General features: G+C 36.3%; 1 protein-coding gene across 3 annotated transcripts; it reads right to left on the bottom strand.

The window, feature by feature from the left end:
* Window positions 1-7,865: 7,865 nt before the first annotated feature.
* Window positions 7,866-18,733, bottom strand: LOC103719119 (CBS domain-containing protein CBSCBSPB1-like). Of its 3 annotated transcripts, none has more exons than XM_008808198.4 (14): window positions 18,400-18,733; window positions 14,299-14,470; window positions 14,072-14,204; window positions 13,811-13,981; window positions 13,523-13,601; window positions 13,326-13,439; window positions 13,146-13,212; window positions 10,520-10,625; window positions 10,319-10,377; window positions 9,740-9,849; window positions 9,578-9,645; window positions 9,341-9,426; window positions 9,140-9,229; window positions 7,866-8,291 (listed from the first exon to the last, which is right to left on the bottom strand). In XM_008808198.4, the coding sequence occupies exons 1-14, from the start codon at window positions 18,525-18,527 to the stop codon at window positions 8,112-8,114; spliced, it is 1,563 nt and encodes a 520-aa protein (XP_008806420.2). In that variant the 5' UTR covers window positions 18,528-18,733; the 3' UTR covers window positions 7,866-8,111. The 3 variants fall into 3 exon arrangements, with proteins under 3 accessions (XP_008806420.2, XP_008806419.2, XP_008806418.2); XM_008808197.4 differs by having other exon boundaries at window positions 9,512-9,645; window positions 14,299-14,464; window positions 18,400-18,732; XM_008808196.4 differs by having other exon boundaries at window positions 9,512-9,645; window positions 18,400-18,732.
* Window positions 18,734-19,559: the final 826 nt, after the last annotated feature.

The following is a 19,559-nucleotide window of genomic DNA, read 5'->3' on the forward strand; positions in this document are numbered from 1 at the left end:
TCCTATGAATTTATTTATTGTACTTGTCCAAACTATAAATTCTATAGAATTTTTAATCCAATTATCCATGTTTATTTTTATTCAACACTTTAATCCATAACTTAGCAGAAAGATAATCAAACTGTTAACCTTAAATGAAAACACAAATACCATATTAAAAAAATAAAATAATTAACATGACCTTAAGTGACATAACAACCACTTAAGGATATAAGAAAACGTATGTATTCTCCTCTCTACTTAAGGGTAATTTTGACTTTTCATATAAGATAAATAGTCTTACTAATACCGTTAGTTTAATTGAGTGTAAGTATAGGTTTTATAAACTATTAGGTATAAGTATAATAAACATGAATATTAGAATGATTTTTGTTTTTTTTTTTGTTTAGGACATAGATCAGCGGGCAACGTATTATAATTTATGACTACGCTTTTGATACCCACTATATGTGTCATGGAATGGCACTTCAATTGTACAAATAATAAAGAGGAGAATTTTTATCACTATCCTACTATGTTCGACCACTGTGGTACTAAAGTTCAAAATTTTTCGTACATGGAGAAAAATAAATAAAAATCAAAAGTTATGTTTTTAAAGTTTTCAAAAAAAAAGAAGTAGAATTTTTTTGATTTTCTTGTTTTCGTACAACTTCGGAATGCCGTATTTTTTTTATTACAAATGAATTATTTTTCTCTTAATTTATTTCAAATTTTCCTAATTTTTTTTTTGTGCATGTGGCTCCTTTTTTTCCATGAATTTCTATAATTATTATGATTTTTTTGAACATTCTTTTTTGAATGATTTTTTCCTTTTTGAAAATTCCACCAAAACCTAATTTACTCATAGAGAAAATATTACGAATGAATTATTTTTCTTTTTTTGGTGCATGCGTCATGTCCCAAATTTGGAATATGGCATGGTCAGGGGCGGCCCAATACATTTGGAGGCCTAAGGCGGATTCAGTGAATGAGGCCTTTTTTTTAATAATATTTTTTTAATAAATATAAAATATTTTAGAAAAAGATACGAAATAGATAGCTACTAAATATATTATTGCAACAAAGATACATGAATGCAATAAAGACTGATAAAAAAAATTTTCAATTCAATATAATTTTTGAATGAATATACAGAAAAATAATTATGCTAAAGAAAGACCCATAAAATTAATTAAATAAATGAGATAATGCCTGGCAGTACTGTTTACCATGTCAAGCAAGAGCATAATAGGAAAAGGTTATCCTACGGCACTTCATGGTCAAGGTAAAGGAATGAATTTGTCCCGAAAGGGACCTCTCCATAAGAGAAAGTAGGGGCATTATGGAAAATTCACTCCATCTAATTAATAAAAGTCCCATCCCACCATCTCCCCTTCAACGGAGTACCCAAGCAGCAACTGCAACATCACGGCACAGCGGCCATTCAATCTCCAACCTCCCTCCTTTTCCCTCTCTACCAACCAAAAGGAAAGAAGAAACTGAGAGGATAAAATTATAGGAATCTACACCCTCCAAGAAGTCCATCTCCAATCCTCCTATCTTTCTTCCTGATGACCCAGCTGGATCAGGAGTAATGTGAGGGAAGGAAAACCAAGACCAAAACCAAAAAAGAGAAGGGATGAAAGATACGAGTGGCTTCAGACGTGTATCAAGCCAACCAAATCCCTCCTCTCTCTCTCTCTCTCTCTCTCTCTCCACCCAAAACAGAACTAATGTCCCCAACTTCCCAAATTGCCCCTCTGCAGGCCAGGAAACTCTCTCCACGTCCCTTCCATCAAGGGGGAAGACTCGTAGCCAGCTCCTGTTCACATTTGATATGGGGCCTTGGCATCCTTTTGGTCACTCGCCCGGGCCTTTGCTTCCTTGGTCATTGGCCCGAGGCCTTAGGCGACCGTCTTGGTCGCCTAATGCTCGGCCGGCCTTGGGCATGGTCATCCTGCCACGGATATTGCCCATAATAAAAGATTTATACAAATTTCATAATCATAAAGTATATAATAACAGAGGTCCAAAAATTTCTTTTTTTATTAAAACAGTACTTACAGAGGATTTAAATCCAAAGTTTAAATATTCAAAAGCCATGTAACCCATAATTCACCGAAACCATTAATGTGAGTTGTTGTTTGCCAAATTTCTCTTTTTGTTTGAAAAGAAAACTGAAACAAAGAGAAGAATAAGTTAAGCAGCTTAGTAAGTAAGTTTATACTGTTAGATATATGCCCTAGAAGCCAATCTGGCTGACACATTATTAATTCTGGGACATTGTTTTGTACTTGACATTATTATTATTGAATAATAAATGGGCATCTTTTTCATTCATATTGTTTATGTGTCTATGAATCGTTCAAGAAATTAATAAGCTGATAATACATAATCTCAAGAGTTGAGAATTTGAGCCATGTATCATTGGTGATTAATTTCTAAATACTCCTGATCAATGGATCATCACGAGGACGGTGATCGATCCGATAAGATCAGTGCACAGATCGCTTTCCTTATGGATGGACGAGACTCGAGTTCACAGTATAGAGATACTGAAGTGATAGTGCAGGTGCTTATTAGAGAACAAGGGTACTGAGCATGACCAAGATAAGAAGTCACTTGGATGTCTATCCACTCGTCAGTGACTTGCTTGATGTTGTAGTAGTGTGACTGGTCCTTTGACCTGCGGTGATTCGGCTACTCACAGTGAGGTTATTGCAGTTTGACTACACATATACATGGTCTCTAGTCATATGAGTCCTTGTAGTGTAGATTGGCTGCAGTAGGTTCACTGTAGGAGTAGGGTATGCACCTACATGGAATCTATTGACCTTGATAGATGAGGAGTGATCCTATGTGATTTATAAGACTGAGTTTTAAGACCTTGGCCAGGGCAGTATATACAGTGGAGAAAGAGTTTTCCACTCTCGAACTCAAGTTGAATAAATCTAGACATATGACAGACGACGGGGTTTGACAAGTTATCCATGACCTCCGTTCTGTAGGGATCTACGGTAGAAGGACTGTATCATACGATAACTGCACCAAAAGGTTCATCATTCCATTCTACTGGGTTGCCACTATATGCTGCTAGGTGTCACTGGTGGATGGTGAGACTCATAGGGACCATCTTGATGGTCGATGATCCCTGGTGAGTTGAGTTGGAATTGTTTCAACCCATTGAAAGGAGTTTTCAATGATATTGTGATAGAGATCGCAATATATCTCACTACCAGTCAGAATAGAACCTATGTGGTCACACACATTAGAGGTATTGACCGATCCGATGGTTGAATTGTGATTAGAAATCATAAATAATCAATTTGATTGATAATTGGTTAACCCGCTAAGAGTTAGTGAGTTGAAGAAGGAATAATTTTAATCGGATTGCTATTTAATTTAATTAATTGGACTTGATCACGAGTCCTACTTGGAGTAGGATCCTTGGAGTCTTAATTGGATTAGGATTTCAAATTAAATTAGAGTCCTATTTGGAGTAGGATTTCTAAAGTCCAATTGCCTTAGGGCTGAAATTTAATAAGTCCTAATTAGATTAGGATTTTCTTAAGTTCTAATTAATTTTAATTTTAATCTAATTAATTAAAAGACTCCTAATTTGATTAGGATTGAAGAGTTCAATTGAGTCATGGTTCAATTAAATTCTAATTAGATTAGGATTTAGAGGAAATTGAAATGGGTGTAAATCTTATTTTGAATAGAATTGAATCCTAGCACTTGGACCCAACCCTCCCCACTTAATTAGATTAAGTGGGGGCTAACCAAATGGGAGAAGAGGGAGGGGCCTACGCCCCTCCCTTGGCTCGTGGCGTGAAGGAAAAAGGAGGGGCCATGCCCCTCCTATTTTGAATTCACAAAGGGATAAAGATGAGCTCCTAAAATTTAGGAGCTCATCTCTATCCACACACCATAAAAGAGGGGTTCAAAGGGGCTCCGAATTTTTCATGATTTTTCTTGGGATTTTTGGCAGCAAGCAACCTCCTTCCATTCCTCCTTTTAGCTACAAGAAAACAAGAGAAAAGAAGTTCTTGGCGTGGTCTACTTCATCCCCTTCCTTGGTTCCAACGCGAAGGAAAAAGAAAAGGCTGCAGATTTTTTGTTCTCCTTCTATTGAACCATCCTTCTTCTTCCTCCTCCCTTAGGCATTCAAGAGTTGATTGATAGGGAGGATATCAGCCATCAATAGCCATCTCTGCAAGGGAGCTAGCACCCCGGGGAGATCTAAAAGCTTCGATCGGTGCTTTGCCTCGTGTGGATACCCGTAGAGGTCGGACGCGTGTGCGGCTTCCATCGAACCTTCAACAAATCCACGTAAATCAGATTTGCGGAGACCATCTACCCGCACAAGGTGAAGATCTGATCTTTTTATTGATTTTTAAATGGTTTAAAAGAATTTAATCCTAATCTATCTATAAATGGTTTTAAAATACGTTCATGCAATGAACGGAATCTGCGCATGCCCTTCCGCTGCAGATCTGAAAATTTTTGAAATTTTTATGCGGCATGCATGAGATCCTAACATATACTACTTTATTGGATCAAGCATAAATTTTATATAATTTTAATGCATTATCTAGAGAATAACTTTTACTACAAATTAAACCATTATATATATATATATGATAATATAATAAACTCTAATATAAATATCATTGCAAAATATAGTATTTCATAATAACAATATAATAAATCATAAAACCAATCATACTATTGCATATGCATTGATCATGCAAATTTTATAAATATGCTTTCAAGTACATAGCATAAATAAATTTATAAACCATTTATCATTCAGCCATATCATGATATAGAATAATACTCTCAGACTAAATACTAAGGTCACCTTATACCATGACGGGACCGTAATCAACTAGATATCACAACATGCCAACTATTATACCTGTTGACGAGGTTGTATACCAACTCTTATATCCGCTGGTGAGGGCATTACTAACTATTATATCCTATAATAGGACCATATGCCAACCGTTATATCCACTAGTAGAATCGTACGCCAATCATACATATCTATTTGAGAGGTCGTGGTTATATTTCTTAGATTATATTTTTTAAGTTATATTTTTTTTAAAATATAACTTTTTTAAATTATACATGAATAAAATACTAAATGGCATTACAAAGTACGTAGTTCATAAATAATCTTTAACAATAAAATCTACCTCAAAATCTACCTCGTATAGATAATACCAGCCCAGGTCGCTGTCCGCTCCGCTCTTGGAACTGAGACATTAAAGATCGGCATCTCGCAAGCTACGACCGGCCGAGAGTCCGAACTTGGGATCACGAACCCAGCTCAATCTCTGCTACCGTCGCCTGTTGCACGACCGTTGAAGTTGACCTTGAGAAAGCTTGGAAGTAGGGGCTCCTAGGTGATGTAAACCAACTGGATCGCTACAGGAGCAGAAAAAGAGTTTTAGATATCCCAAGCTATCCCAGTCTCTCTAACTATGGAAGAAAAGAAAACTTTAGTAGCCTGCATCAGCTCTCTTTCTAAGATAAGCCTCGCTGCCAGTGTGCTGCTCTAAAAAATATAGGCATTCCTAGCAAGCCAGATATGATAGCCAATATAAGTGGCCCTAGTGCCCTACAGTCTAGAGGACTCACTGCTAAAACTCCTCTGGAGAGATTCGAGAAAGGTCTGAATGATTGTTGTTTACTGGAAAAATGCCAGAAAGAAACAAATGAAATTCCACACATGCGCTACCCTCCGACGCTAAAACAGAGCATGGTCAATAGTCTCCACCTCCGCATCACAACAAAGGTGTGACGTTTATCTTCTGACCACTTAGCACTCCTCTGATGGGCGAGCATGTCCAAATCACCTTCTAGATGAAGAGGATAATTTTAGGATGGATTCCGAGCCTCTAGATCCAAATATTTTTTTTTTATTTCTGCACATTTGCTTGACTAAGGCACAATGTCTGTCAGAGTTATGGGGAAGTCCAAATTGCTTTTGCATCAAAAAGAAATCCAAATTGGCAACGCCAATTCTTTTTTTTGCGGTCCTCCACTTTTCTCTATTCCTCTTGGGAGCTGATAATTTTATATTGTTGAAATGACCCATAATTAAAAGCTTGAGGTTTGACTGTTTCTGGTGAGGGAAAGATAAAAAACTCTGCCCATGTGGCTTCACAAAAATAGCTCGGCATTAGCTTTTAAAAGACGCACCATTTTCACTTTCCAATGTCCAATAGAAGAGATTCACTTTATGAAGTATAATACAAAGGAGTTGCATTTAACAAACCTCCTAGGTACATCACTGTAGCAAAGGGAATCACATTGTCAAGAAAAAATTGGAAAACAATCGTCAGAACTTGGTTTTTTTTTTTAATTATAATACAAGGAGATGGCTCATACTTGTTTATTACGAATACATTCAACAAAAATCAGAAAATAAAGTATCTCTAAACTCAGGAGGATTAGAAGCCAAAACCATCCATATAGTGCTACGCTGAATGCTCGGCTAAAAAAAAAAAAAAACATCCATCCGCGCAATTCCTAATTAATATCCAAATATCCCTTGTAAACATGAGATGCAAGGATTGCAGCGCAATTCCTAATTAATATCCAAATATCCCACAGTAAGGATTACAATTTCATATTGTTTCGAAATCCACCAACAATGATGGATGAATCATCTTCAAAAAAGATATCATTAGCCTTCAGAAAATGAATGGCATACTGAATTCCCTACCAAGCTGCTCTCAACTCAGCCCCTAGGATGGATATTTCGAAAAGCTGACTCCACCGCCACAATGAAATGGAAATCCAGACTACAGGTCTATTTTCTCCCAGCGGGCCGACCGCTGATTCCATTTGCCATCCAGGCAGCATTTTTTATTCTTGGGAATGTTCAGCGTTGACGTCCCGTGAAGCAAAGGACAAGGCCATTGTGGGTCAACTATCATGGTTGTTGGACACCAATAGCAGTATTATACCCTAGAGCGTGAAGAACGTTGGTAGACTAAAGGGCCAGCACTCGCCATCAAGCTGACTCCAAAATCTAGTTCAACGAAGTCTCTATCTAAAAATAAAATACATCTATTGCAGTCAAAATACACTATACTATATCGAGCTGAACAATACAAAACATGCTGCACCGAACTACCAGATAGTACAGTTCATACCCTACCATACCAATACATAATACAAAAGGTGTACCGAATATCGGTATGCCGAACAGGCTCTATACAGATATAATGAAAATATGGTGTTGGTATGAGGTTTGATCTCGAGATGGCATACCTTGATTTCCTCCACAGTTATTAACCAGAGTATGAACATGGCCAACTCAACTCGTTCGAGTGGGGAAAAAAAGCATGAAACATGCAATACATATATTCTATTAGTAAAAACAGAAAAGTAAACGTATATGTCAGAGGTTGAGTTTAAACGCTCAAACATATGGTCTGTAGCCGCATGCTCCACACGGCTCCATTAGCATGGTGCAAAATTGGGAAGTACCGTGCAAGGAAACTCGCTATTGGAAAGGATACGTTGAAATTAAAAATTGGAATTGCATGAATTAGAGGTAGAAAGGTTTAATTAATAGTAGAATAGATGCTTGGCATGTGAAATAGATGCAACTGAGGAGGGATGAATAAATTTGGTTCCTTCTGACCAAAGTTTTTTTCAATTCTTCATGTAACTAATAACTGCAGATGTTTGGTTTCTCTCCATTAAACTGATGCAAGAAATGCAGTTATTATGGGAGTATCTCAATGCACAGAATCAGTTGTTAAGGACAAAACTTGCATTACAAATCATGTCTAATCTTTTTTTCTTTGACTGAAAAAAGAAAACATGTCTAGTCACTGGCAGCATTAGCCCATGTTAGTTTGAGATGTACCCAGGAAAGTGCACAATATATTATTAATACAGTTGCAGCACAAATTCCCAAACAAGTGTAGGATGCCGTGCAGGCCAAAAAAAAATACAAACGCGTACCATGGGGCTATTATTAATTTCTCATGATACACATTGCCTGCATGAGTGCTTTTAATATTTCTGTTGGAGTTTCTATGAATACAAAGAGTATGTGGAATCGATCCTATGAATACAAAGAGTATGTGGAATCAAGCCAGGCCTCTCTACGAACCGGACCTCTTCAAGTAAGCCATCACCCCAAGCCCAGCAACAAGTGCAGCTCCAGCTGCAACCGAACTGTATGCAGATGCCCATGCATCCCTTTGTGCATGGACAAGGCCTCCTGATTCACCGTCCCTCTTCCGGCGACCTGAACTGGAGAATTCTAAATGCAACCTTAAACTCTGCATGAGTACGAGGTAGAGAAGTTATGTACATATCACTCAATTGATAGAACACAATTTTACTTCAAATCTTGACTCTGCATGTAACTGAGTTACTAGTATTCATCAATCGATAACAATGTAACAATAACCATCAAGCCTTGTCCAATTTAAGATTGGAATAGTGAATCCTCTTTTGTCAATCATGTCGTCGAGATCTCTCACAATCTCCATCCAAATTAGATGAGGCCTGTACCTTCTTTTCTCTGAACTCTGTAATGCATATTTAGATACCTCTCCTTTGCAAGACCTCCTAGGATCTTTCTTTGACATGCTCATACCATCTTAATTGTCTGAGTATTATTTTGTCCTCAAGTATGAACGGTAACAGTATATTAACTATTATTTCTTAGTTTTAGGTTAATTGTATTGACAATTTATAATACGGTCTGCCGTACTGCCCGGTACAGGATGTACCGTACCACGAGTAAACCGGTATAAAACTTAATTTCAAATCGGTACAAGTCCCATACCGCTTGTGTCGAGGCATACCGCCCCATACCGAGGTGTACTAAGATGCGCACCAGTCCATACTGAGGTGTACCAACTTATACTGAGGCATATCAAGATAAAAATTGAGAAAAATAATTAAAGAGCTATTTCAGTACAGAGATGTACCATACCGTACCGTACCATACTAAACTGATAAGGTACCGATACAGTACCCAGTACTGAGATTGTGGACCTTGATTTACAATTTTTCAAGACATTTTGGAAAACTACCGTTGCTTGTGAAAATTAACTAGCAACTAAGAAGCATTGTAGAAATTATAGTCAAGGGGAGTAAGAACAACTAAGTCCTATGATACCTTCCAACCGGCTTGTCTAGCATGATCAACAGCTGTTGCAAGGTCATTGTCAGATGCAAGGATGACCTTGTCATGATCCTCATCTTCATACTTCAAAAAGATCATCACAAGAGAAAACATGTTAAGGAACCCATTCAATGAAAAAGCCAACTAATTAATGTTAAATGGTTTCCAAGCTTAGTGAAACAATTGAGCAGATACCGATATTTGGGGAAGATTATTCCTATCAATATCATCACCAACCCTCTGGAGAATACAAGTTATAAGGTCTGTCAAGCTCTGTGTTTCTGAAATTGACAACAGTAAAAATCAAGTCAGAAACTTCTAAATGGAAGACGTTTTTTTGTCATAATGTCTGACCAGAGAGCATACCACAGTTAAACCTGTGCATTCTGCCCTTTCTATCTTGAAGCTTAAAGCCAAATATAGTAGAAGAACCTGAAGCTGGATAAAAAGTGTTCCTCCCTGTGTCCGTTACTTCAGATGCCACTTTGATGGATCCTTCACTGAAATGAAAGCTAAGCATGGTCAGTAAAATACATATTGAAGAATAAAGAAAAGCATTAGAAAAGAGTACAATAATAGTAATGCTATGTAAACCTCCGAGAATCGTCATCATCATCCAAAAGTCCTATGGCCATAGCAGAGTCCAAAAACTTTTGCATCATGGTACTGGTTGCCTCATTTCCAACTCCCCCACTGCTTCCCACCTTGAGATATCATGAACAATGACAACAAATCACCAACAAAAAGGAGGTTAACTTTACAATGCATACTTATAAACCAAAATATGGAGATAGTAAGAAGCAAAGACACCAAGTTTAGATACCAAAAAATCTTTAGCATAAAAAGTTTCATTATCTATCTGTCACAAGTCACAACATCACCAAAAGAGTCCAGAAAGTCCATAATCCATGGCATGTTGCTGCTAAAAATGATAACTGCTATACCTAACCAGTGCCATACAATGCCTGAGAGCATGACTGCATAACGTGCTAAAAAGAGCATTTAGAAAGCATGAGATCAATGTTTGATGCAAAGCTAGCTTGCAGCATCTGATTGTCAATATAAGAATGAAAATAGAAATCTAGTTTGAAATTGAAAGTAGATGACTGACACCAGGCACAATTATATCATATTATCATGAAATCGATTGATTAAAGTGCATTAGCGACTTACTGTGGCTACTGCAGCACGAGTCATATGAATCACATCCATCACTGAAACTATATATCCATCTGTTTCAATTCACAAAAGCTACATCAGCAACAAGTGCAATGGAACAGGTTTGCATCCTAGAGCAACCACTTTGTGCAAAAAAAAAAAAAAAAGGAAAGAAAAGAAAAGAAAGCCAAAGGTTAGGTTTGTCCCTAAGCATACCTCTATCTACAACAGGAAGATGCAAAAATTTCCCATCATGCATGGTATGAAGAACATCAACAATTGGCGTATCGACTGTTCCACATTCAGGATTTGAAGTCATGACCTGAGTACAAAAGTTACCCACTAAGAGGTTTGCTAAGGTGTATCGACATTAGTTTCCTAATAAACAGGATGGAGCATAGCTTTCACATAGATTTAAGACAAAAACTGTGAATATTAAATACAGACCTGTTGTCATCGTGGTTTGAGCTATAATTCTGCATCATATGGTACATATACAACTCAACTTTTTTTTCTTTTGAACTTATCAAGTAAGAAACCCCAAATTCTAGAGTATCATTGTCACCTTTTTAACTAGTATCACTAAATGTCACTCAAGACCTTAGCATAGTTAGTACTTGGCACCTTTTTTCTTGCTTAGATAATTGATTTTCATTCAACTCAAACCCTCTATTTGTTATGAAGGATGGGTTGGAGGAAGAATGGATAGGGAAGGGTGGATGAGGAAGAGGATGGATAGGTCTTTCATCCATCCTCCCGTGTGTTTGGTGAAACATGGAAGGATGGATGGGAATAATTTCTTCCTCTGCTTAGTATAGGAGGAATGAAAGGATGGATGATTATTGTACAATATTTTTACTAAATTACCCTTGGATAAAAGCATTATTATTAATTTATAATATTTATTTATAATAAAGAAATAGTGCAATATATAAACTTATAATCTTTAAAATTTATAATTATACAAAAAAATATAATATTTAATTTTAATTTAATAGATGATTTTATAAATTAATTATATATGAATTAATTTATTTATATATTAATTATATAAATAAATAACTAATTTATAATTCAATTTAAATAGTTAATTGATTTTATATAATTAGTTAACTAAAAAATAGTGAATATAAATAAAAAAATAGAAGAAAATTCTAATTATTTAGTTATAATTATAGAAATTATGTTTCTAAAATTAAAATAATTAGTAATAAAATTTAGTAGTTTAGGGTTAACAGTATAGGTAAAATAGTATATATATATATATATACAAAATAAAAGAAAATGTGAAGAAATGTTGGAGTTTTATCAAAAAGAATGAACTGTAATTTTGTCTATATAGAAACTTACCCCTCACAGACCCCATCCATCCTTCCTTACGTCCTTCCAATTTGGGAAGCTTGTTTGTGAGGTAAAAAGGTTGTTATGCTGAAAAAAATGTGCAGAACCTTTGTAATTGGCAAAATGATTTCTCCAGTTCTGCTTAGTTGATTGTTCATCAATATTATGATTTGTTTATAGTTTACTCATGACCTATTCAAGAAACTTATCTGCTTGCCCATGATATTTTATTTCTTGAGTTTGGGCTATGATGGATGGACAATCCCTTCTTTTCATCCATCCTTCCTAAGATTTGTTGAACCAAACAGTGGATGGAGAACATCCGTCCTTCGAACCCCATCCATCCTCTCTCTCATGACCCCAACCAAATATAAGAAAAGTTTGTGAACGAGGAAAAAGTTTTATTGAAAAGATAAATGAACATATATCGCTTTTATCTCGTACTCAAAAATAAGAAAAATCACACGCCATGTTTATATGCAGTAAAAAAAATCACTTCCACAATTTATATATCAAATGAGGGATTTTAGATTTTTATATAAAAAGTTGCAGCCAAAATCTATTCTGCTTTCACTGAGCTAATTACTCGATAACTAATATATTTACAGACACAAATCCATATATTCATTTGGTTCTTGCAACTAAAACTAATTTGTAATTGATCAAAATGTTTTACTTATTAAACAAATTATTTAAAAAGTAAGTTGCATAGATAGAAGGGCATGCAATGAAGGGTTTAGATAATTATGAAGTTTATTCAAATACAAACCAAATAAAAAGAAAAATAATTTTCACTTGCAACTAAGTTCATTGGCCACAAACTATGCATTTACAGTGTGGCATAATGCAATACGAATATGAGGTAGATTTACCAATGCATGGTAGGGTTACCCTACAATTAATCTATTGTTGGAAGTTCTCTAAAGAGTACAACATTTGTCGCTCTCTTATGTTTACTAGTAAAGCATGTATAAACAATATGGTACAGTGCATTACCCTTGATTTACATAAATTACCCAATTTCTTTAATCTTAACTCATTTAAGCAGAGGAATACCTTTACATTAGACATTATATCATAAATTACTGTGTCATTGCTCGGTAGAGTACGTGTGATCCATTACATTTTTGTGCTGACCAATAAAGGCACAATAACAGCAGAAAGTCATTATCTCAAAACCCAAGCCAAGTGATCACATTGTTAAGTCATATACTACATGATATTTTTCCAAATATGAATCAATTTGATAATTGGTTTTAACTCTGGATCCTATGATCCATAGGAAGCAAATGTAATTATAAATGCTCAGAAAGTTGTTCGTTCCTTTTTCTTTCTATTTTTTTTTTTTTCTTGAGCAACAAATAAGTAATTCTTGCATCAATTTTTAACTGATCATTACATTACTTACTTCAGCACAAATCATCATAACATCAAGCAATTGCACTGCAAGTTGAGCTAAGCATTATGTATGGATTTGCAGAAGAGAATGGTAGACACATACCTTCTCAACAGGTGTTGACTCTGGAGAAAGATTTTGTGAGATTACTCGCATCAATATATCTCTAGAACTGAGACATAAAAAAAGAAGAGTAAAGAAAGGAGGAGTAAAATAGATTTGGCACAGGGAAATGGAATTGAATCCTTCAAAATGAAAATATTTGCAAACTTTGAGAGAGCTTACGTCAATATCCCCTGAGGTTTGTTTTCTGCTGTCACCACTGCTGAACTCATTTTGAGTTCCAGCATCTTCTTTGCTGCAGTTAACACTGAGTCTGTTGGTGAGACCATAACAACCCTAGCAAAATGCTATCCTCAGTCAAAATTAATTACTTAGAGCTGTATGTGAGCATGACATCTCCTAATGATGGTATTACCTACTTTGAGTTTTCTGGTATGATGGTAGACAATGATGGCCGGAACATCCGCTCTCGAAGAGTTTCAATAAATGAATTAGCACCTAGCAAAATTAAAATTTACAGTATAAAGAGAATATAGACCACATACTTAGTTGTCTTTGGACAATTAATATGCCAACATAACAACAAGATCATAGAGTAATTTTATTAGAAATAAGCGAACTATGAAACAAAGCAGATATAAATGAAATTGGATGAAAAATAATCGCGAGAGAACAATCAATTTCTGTGAGACTTCCTATCTACACACCCGAAATTGATGTTCCCCAATGCTTTTCCACCCCCTCAACAGCAGCAGCAATGGCTTTTCCCTTCTCAGCTGCCCGTTCCATTCGTGCAATTGCATCATATAGACACTTAGCTATGTCAAGTAAAGCAATTACTTCGCCATTTTCCACGACAGGCAAATGTCTGAACTTTCCTGAAAAATAGAAAGGTCAAGGTTGAACAATTAATAACCATCATATAGAAAAAGTAGTGTGTGACCTAGGGTTAAAGGATCCATACAAACCTTGCACCATCTTCTGCAGGGCTTCCACAGCCAGTGTGTCTGATAGAACAAAAACAGGATTCCGAGTCATGACTTTGGAAACAGGTGTTTCCTCAAGCTTTAATTCACGTGCAATGACTCTTGTGGTTATATCCTTCATTGAAGAAAAACATATAAAAATCGTCATGGGCTCCAATAAACTGGCTTAGACTTTATTACATTTTGTGTGGAAAGGAGAGAGAATGAACCTTGTCAGTGAGGATCCCACAAAGCAAAGCATTTGAGTCCGTCAGCAACACAGCGTCAACCCTACGAGCAGCCATCCTGCGGCAAGCCTCATATACAGTCGTGTTCTCGGGTATTGTTAAGGCTTTAGACAAACGCAGTCTCTTTACAGTTCTTTCACTCACAGTCCTGTTCCTGGGGATGAACGATAAGATCAATAATTTCACAATTGCATCAAAATTGCATTGTAAAATACCTTTTGGATTTTTTTTTTCTTATTGAAGCGCTTTCTTGCCATTTAAATGCAAAAAAAATCCATTCAATAGGCCTTGGGTAAAGTGAATAGATATTCTGTGTTTCCACAAGTTATAGATGTAGGTGGCACATCTAATTGTCGTACTGTAGTTTTGACATAATGCATTATGTTTCCAGCCATATGTGATGTTGATTTTCCAAAAGTCGCATAGTAATGGGCATCAAAAGTAAATATTACAAGTATGGCAGTATAATGAGAAACTTAAAGTTGCAGGAAGTACAATATAGTGTAGCCACGTGGTTTCAAGAATTAGAAAACCAAGCTTTTATCAACAAAGGCATGATATTCAAATCCTATATCAGCACCTAGGCATTGCTTAGAGCACCAAATTCCTTCTTCACATAGTTGAATTATTTCAGACTTGAGAACTAAACTAGCAACCTACATAATCCTCACCCCAACCATAATTTATCTAATCCTTCTTACACAACCCAAAGCTCTCTTATCATCAAAAGAATCCAAGTTTCCACATTTTCTCACTAAATTGAAACAGATAAACCTAAATATGGTGCATTTGTACATTTTCACAAGCCTGAACTATTTAAATCCTCAAGTAGCAGTCTCATTTGAGGATCAAATCATATTTGCATGGTAGCTAATCAATCTTTTCCAAAGCTGCATGTATTTTACAACAAATGTTAAGGCATGATATCCACAAAATTGGTCCAAAGCATTGACAAGGAGCTTAACGAAGTAAATTGTACAAATGGAAGCTTTATTTAGAAGAACCAAAGTTGCTTATACTGCTAACCTCAACTGCCCCATCATATCGTGTACATATCATGCTGGTAGGTCGCTGAAATAACATGAAGGTGTGTACCTTCATATTGTTTGTTTCAATTAGTATTGTCATGCTTTGGCTTGAATGAGTGAATAAGGATATGCATAGATACAAACTAGTAGATGGTATGAACACTGTAGTTTATTGTTTTAAACTGTGCCTAACCAAATCAGTGTTACCTAAATAATTGGCACAAATTCTAAGCATCAAAATGTCAGACATGACAGCCTCCAAACATGTTGGCAAGGGAACATGGTGTACATATTAATATAATTTTGTTATACATTAATATCAAGCACTGTTACATTTCATGGGACTGGGCCATCCTTGTTTTTCCATGGAATGAGACCCTGCATCCCAACAGTTGGAACAGTGGATGTCCAGTCCTGTCTTGGTCCATTTTTCATCTCCTCCTGTCCTTGCACCCGTGATGGTACTCCAACACGACGGTGGGATGCCCTGCCATCCCACAAATATTTAGAACCTTGATATATATAGTTTATTTATACATCAACTATATGTGTTGTTTGTGTTTTTTGTTGCTTATACAAGAAAAATAAACTGAAAAGGGGGAGGAGAGTTATATATACTGTTTAGAAAACAAATTAATAGAGTAGCCATGAATGCGCAAGTTATTTTAAGTTATTTATTTTAAGATTAGTAAAGATGTTGAGATACTTCAAGTTTTAATTGACAATGATAACTTTATAATAAAAAAAATGACACTTCAATTACAAATGTTCATATAACTGTGATAATGTTTCTTAAAAATGTAAGAACACTTTGCTTAATGTGTCCAAATAATCCAGATAGCTTTATGCTGAAAACACAAGGACACTTTGGTTGAAGTATCCATAAAACTTTAGTGACTTGTACTAAAAACATAGAACATTTGGCTTAAAGTGACCAAAACTAGAAATTTAGAGTCCCTTGCATGTAACTCAAAATTTAAAAAAGGAATAACTGCCAAGTATCAGACACTTTTTCCTGACATGAGCAGAACACTTTAAAATAGAGTGTCCAGTCATGTTGTGTCATTCTGTCTCCAAATGTCCAAAAGTTTCAACACTTCTAGAAACCTGTAAAAGAAGTGCCCAAGTAAAGCTGACCATCTTTGAACAACCTTATCACAGTTTCAGACATTCCATAGCTTTTCCCCAAGAAGAAAAGTGAAAAAGAAAACTATGTCTACAACTTGGGCACTGTAATAACCTAAAATAGTTGTTCCACATTAGATCAAAAGTTACATGTATCCCACAGAATACAAGAATCTGCATTACTACCAGGGTTTGAGCTTATCATAATAAAGGCGTATGTTAACAACATCTATGATATGTTGTAACATGGACACACAATTAAATGTTACCCTCTAGTTTCTACCATGAATCATAAGTTAGTTTGTAACGTTAAATATTATAGATGTCCAGGTTGATTAATGTTCTAGATTTCTATATTTTAGTTAGAGACTATCTTCATTTGTTTGATTCACATCTTTAAACTAGCTTTGGTCTAGCTAACAAGAACATAAGTGTATGTCAGCCTTGCAGTATTCAATCTTGTGGTGGATAAATGTATCTTGAAATGTCAGTACATGCCAACTGTCAATACAGTGTGCTACCTAACCATACAATGCCAGCCTTTGACCCACGCAAGTAACATAGGCTATACTTAGTTATTGTTGCTAAATACCTGGTCTCCCTACTGAAAAGCTCATAAAAAGCTCGGCATGATAAACCCCTTCCCCTTCCTGAATATGTCAATATGTCTTAAACAAAATCTTGGTGAATTTTTTTAAGGTAATGTCAAGCACATAAGGCCCTTCCAGCTTAAGCCAACATTGTGACAGCAGGTTCAACCCAAGCTAGGACTGATAATGGATTCGTCAATTATTGTGCTAAAAGAAATCTGGCTAAATCATCCACTGATCGGTGAATAAAACAAGAGAAAACATTCACATCATTTAATGACAGCTGTCTTTTTTCATATCCTAGAAGGTTATTGAACGGAGAGACCATAATTTGTGGAGTTTGAATATTGCAAAAGTACTGGAGAAGGAAAAGTAGATCTAAAGTCACATTCATAAAGATGCAATCCTTTTAGCTGTGCAGCACATTCCAGAGAAACTTCCTTTTGTTATTATATATCTTGTTGTCCAGTCCAACTAGAATGGAACTTTAAGTTAAACATGGACAAGAAGTAAACCAAGAATCGTTCCAACCAACAAATGGATTTATTCCTATACCCTACGAGCAACTTATTAAAATCATCTATGCAAAGCTTAAAATGAATCTCAACACCTAAACCACTATGTGATTTCTTAAATAATTAATCAAGAGCTTCCCCACACCTTATGCCAAAAATGTGTTTTTCCTCAGACAAGGCTTCTTCCACTAATCCAGAATAGGATTTCATGCAATCAACCTATAGCCTGATTATCCTTAATCCCAGATAACTAAATCATACTTATTTTGGAGTATACTAGAGCATAGCAACCTACAACTAATTAAAACATAGATAGGTCATAAAAACATTACTTTCAAGGATTCATGGGCAGTTAAGCAGCAGAGAATTACAAAATTGCATCATTTTCCTTTTTCTTTTCAGCAACTAAAATTGTCTAATTTTCAGTATCTTGATGAATTAATCATTCATCCTTAGCTGTGAAACATCAAAAGAAATTTAAGTCACCAAACAAAAGCACCCAGATTTCGAAGCCAAGGCCCAATTTCCAATAAACAAGTTCATAAAAAAACTTCTAGGAAGCAAAATTATGACAGACAACTCCGGTCCTTTTCTATTAAGGATAATATCATAATAACCATCACATCCCGAGCAGGGGAGCCGACAAAATATTTAGTAATCCAATAACCAGAGCCTAAAAGAACAGACTTTTAGGCCAAGTATTTCATTTGATATTTAAAACTATCAATATAAAGAATAAATCACCAAGAAAGAAGCAGAAAGTTCACGCAAGAGAAAGAAAGATAGCTTTATGAATCGAGAAAAGAAAGAAAGAATGGGTCATACGAAGAGCGGGCCAGGGAACTCCTCCGCCCTCCATCAAAGTTCCCGTTCTCGGAGTTGTTCTTCTTCCTCCCCGACACGCCGTTCCCTGATAGGCTCCTCCTCTGCGGACCTCCTCCTTGGCCGTCCATCTCCAGTCCCACGATCGTCAACCCCTCTCTTCTCCCCTCCGCCGCCGCCGCCCGATCTCCGGAGGCCGGTCCTCAGCACCGCCAGGGAGGCCCGATAATCGGAAGTCTCTTTCCGGCAAGCAGTCTCCGAACGCCGGCAACGGAGAGGAAAATGGGAGGCGCAGCAATTCGATAACCCGATAAAAAGATAAACTCTTCCCACGCCACTCCTCCTCCTCCCATTTTGACGGGATTGGAAGCTTCCCAAAACCGCAAATTTTTCCATTTTTCGACAAGCAAAAAATTCTTAATTTTAATTTTCTTTATATTAATACTCAGAAAAGAACTCGAATATGACCCCTAGGGTGAACAAGCTAGAGATGTACGTGCATTACGCGCGGGGCCCAGAGGTTGCCAATACGAGTCATATTGTTGAGTTCTTATTAGGTAAGTTTGCTGCATTTATTTTTTTTTAATGTCGGCCGCCACCCTGAAAAAGGGCAATTTTGGGTAAAAGGGCCTTTAGTCACCGCTGTCCGAAGCCTGGCAAACCGTGCTGATGCCTCCTAATATACGCCGCATAAATATTTTCGTGCGGGCAAGGGATCCGCCGTTGGATGATATCCTTTTAGCTGATGGAGACAAAATGAACGGTCGTTGCGATGATGTTCTAGAAATTTCTATGCGGGAGTTGAAAGATGGCATTGCCCGGGGAAATGAGAGTGGGCTCACTTGACGCGTGCCTTCAAAATAGATGCTGTTTTTTGGCTTAACGAATGACCGGTCGCCTGCTACTCCGGTCCAGATTTGTATGATCTAAATTCGCCGGACAATCTCGTTGATCTTTTGACATGGCTGGTATAAATTCCTCTTATTTAAAATGATCTGATTTTATTTCTTGTATGCTTCAAAAATTCTTTTATGATATCAAATTCATTTTTTTGAGATAGAGAGAAGAAAAGTGACTCTTACTATATTTACCCATATCCAATCACTTGGAAAGGCTCCACTCACAATTTAAATCCAGATCCTCCTCCAAATGAGACTAAGCAC

This window comes from Phoenix dactylifera, unplaced genomic scaffold (assembly GCF_009389715.1).
Source record: "Phoenix dactylifera cultivar Barhee BC4 unplaced genomic scaffold, palm_55x_up_171113_PBpolish2nd_filt_p 000277F, whole genome shotgun sequence".
NCBI classification, from domain to species: Eukaryota; Viridiplantae; Streptophyta; class Magnoliopsida; order Arecales; family Arecaceae; genus Phoenix; species Phoenix dactylifera.

Excerpts from the sequence above, each read along its gene's own strand:
- LOC103719119 (XM_008808196.4), bottom strand. The coding sequence starts at position 18,527 with ATGGACGGCCAAGGAGGAGGTCCGCAGAGGAGGAGCCTATCAGGGAAC. Across the intron at positions 14,471-18,399 it reads AGTTCCCTGGCCCGCTCTTC|GAACAGGACTGTGAGTGAAA; the intron begins GTATGACCCATT and ends GTTCATCCCCAG. Across the intron at positions 8,292-9,139 it reads CTAGACAAGCCGGTTGGAAG|AGTTTAAGGTTGCATTTAGA; the intron begins GTATCATAGGAC and ends GTACTCATGCAG.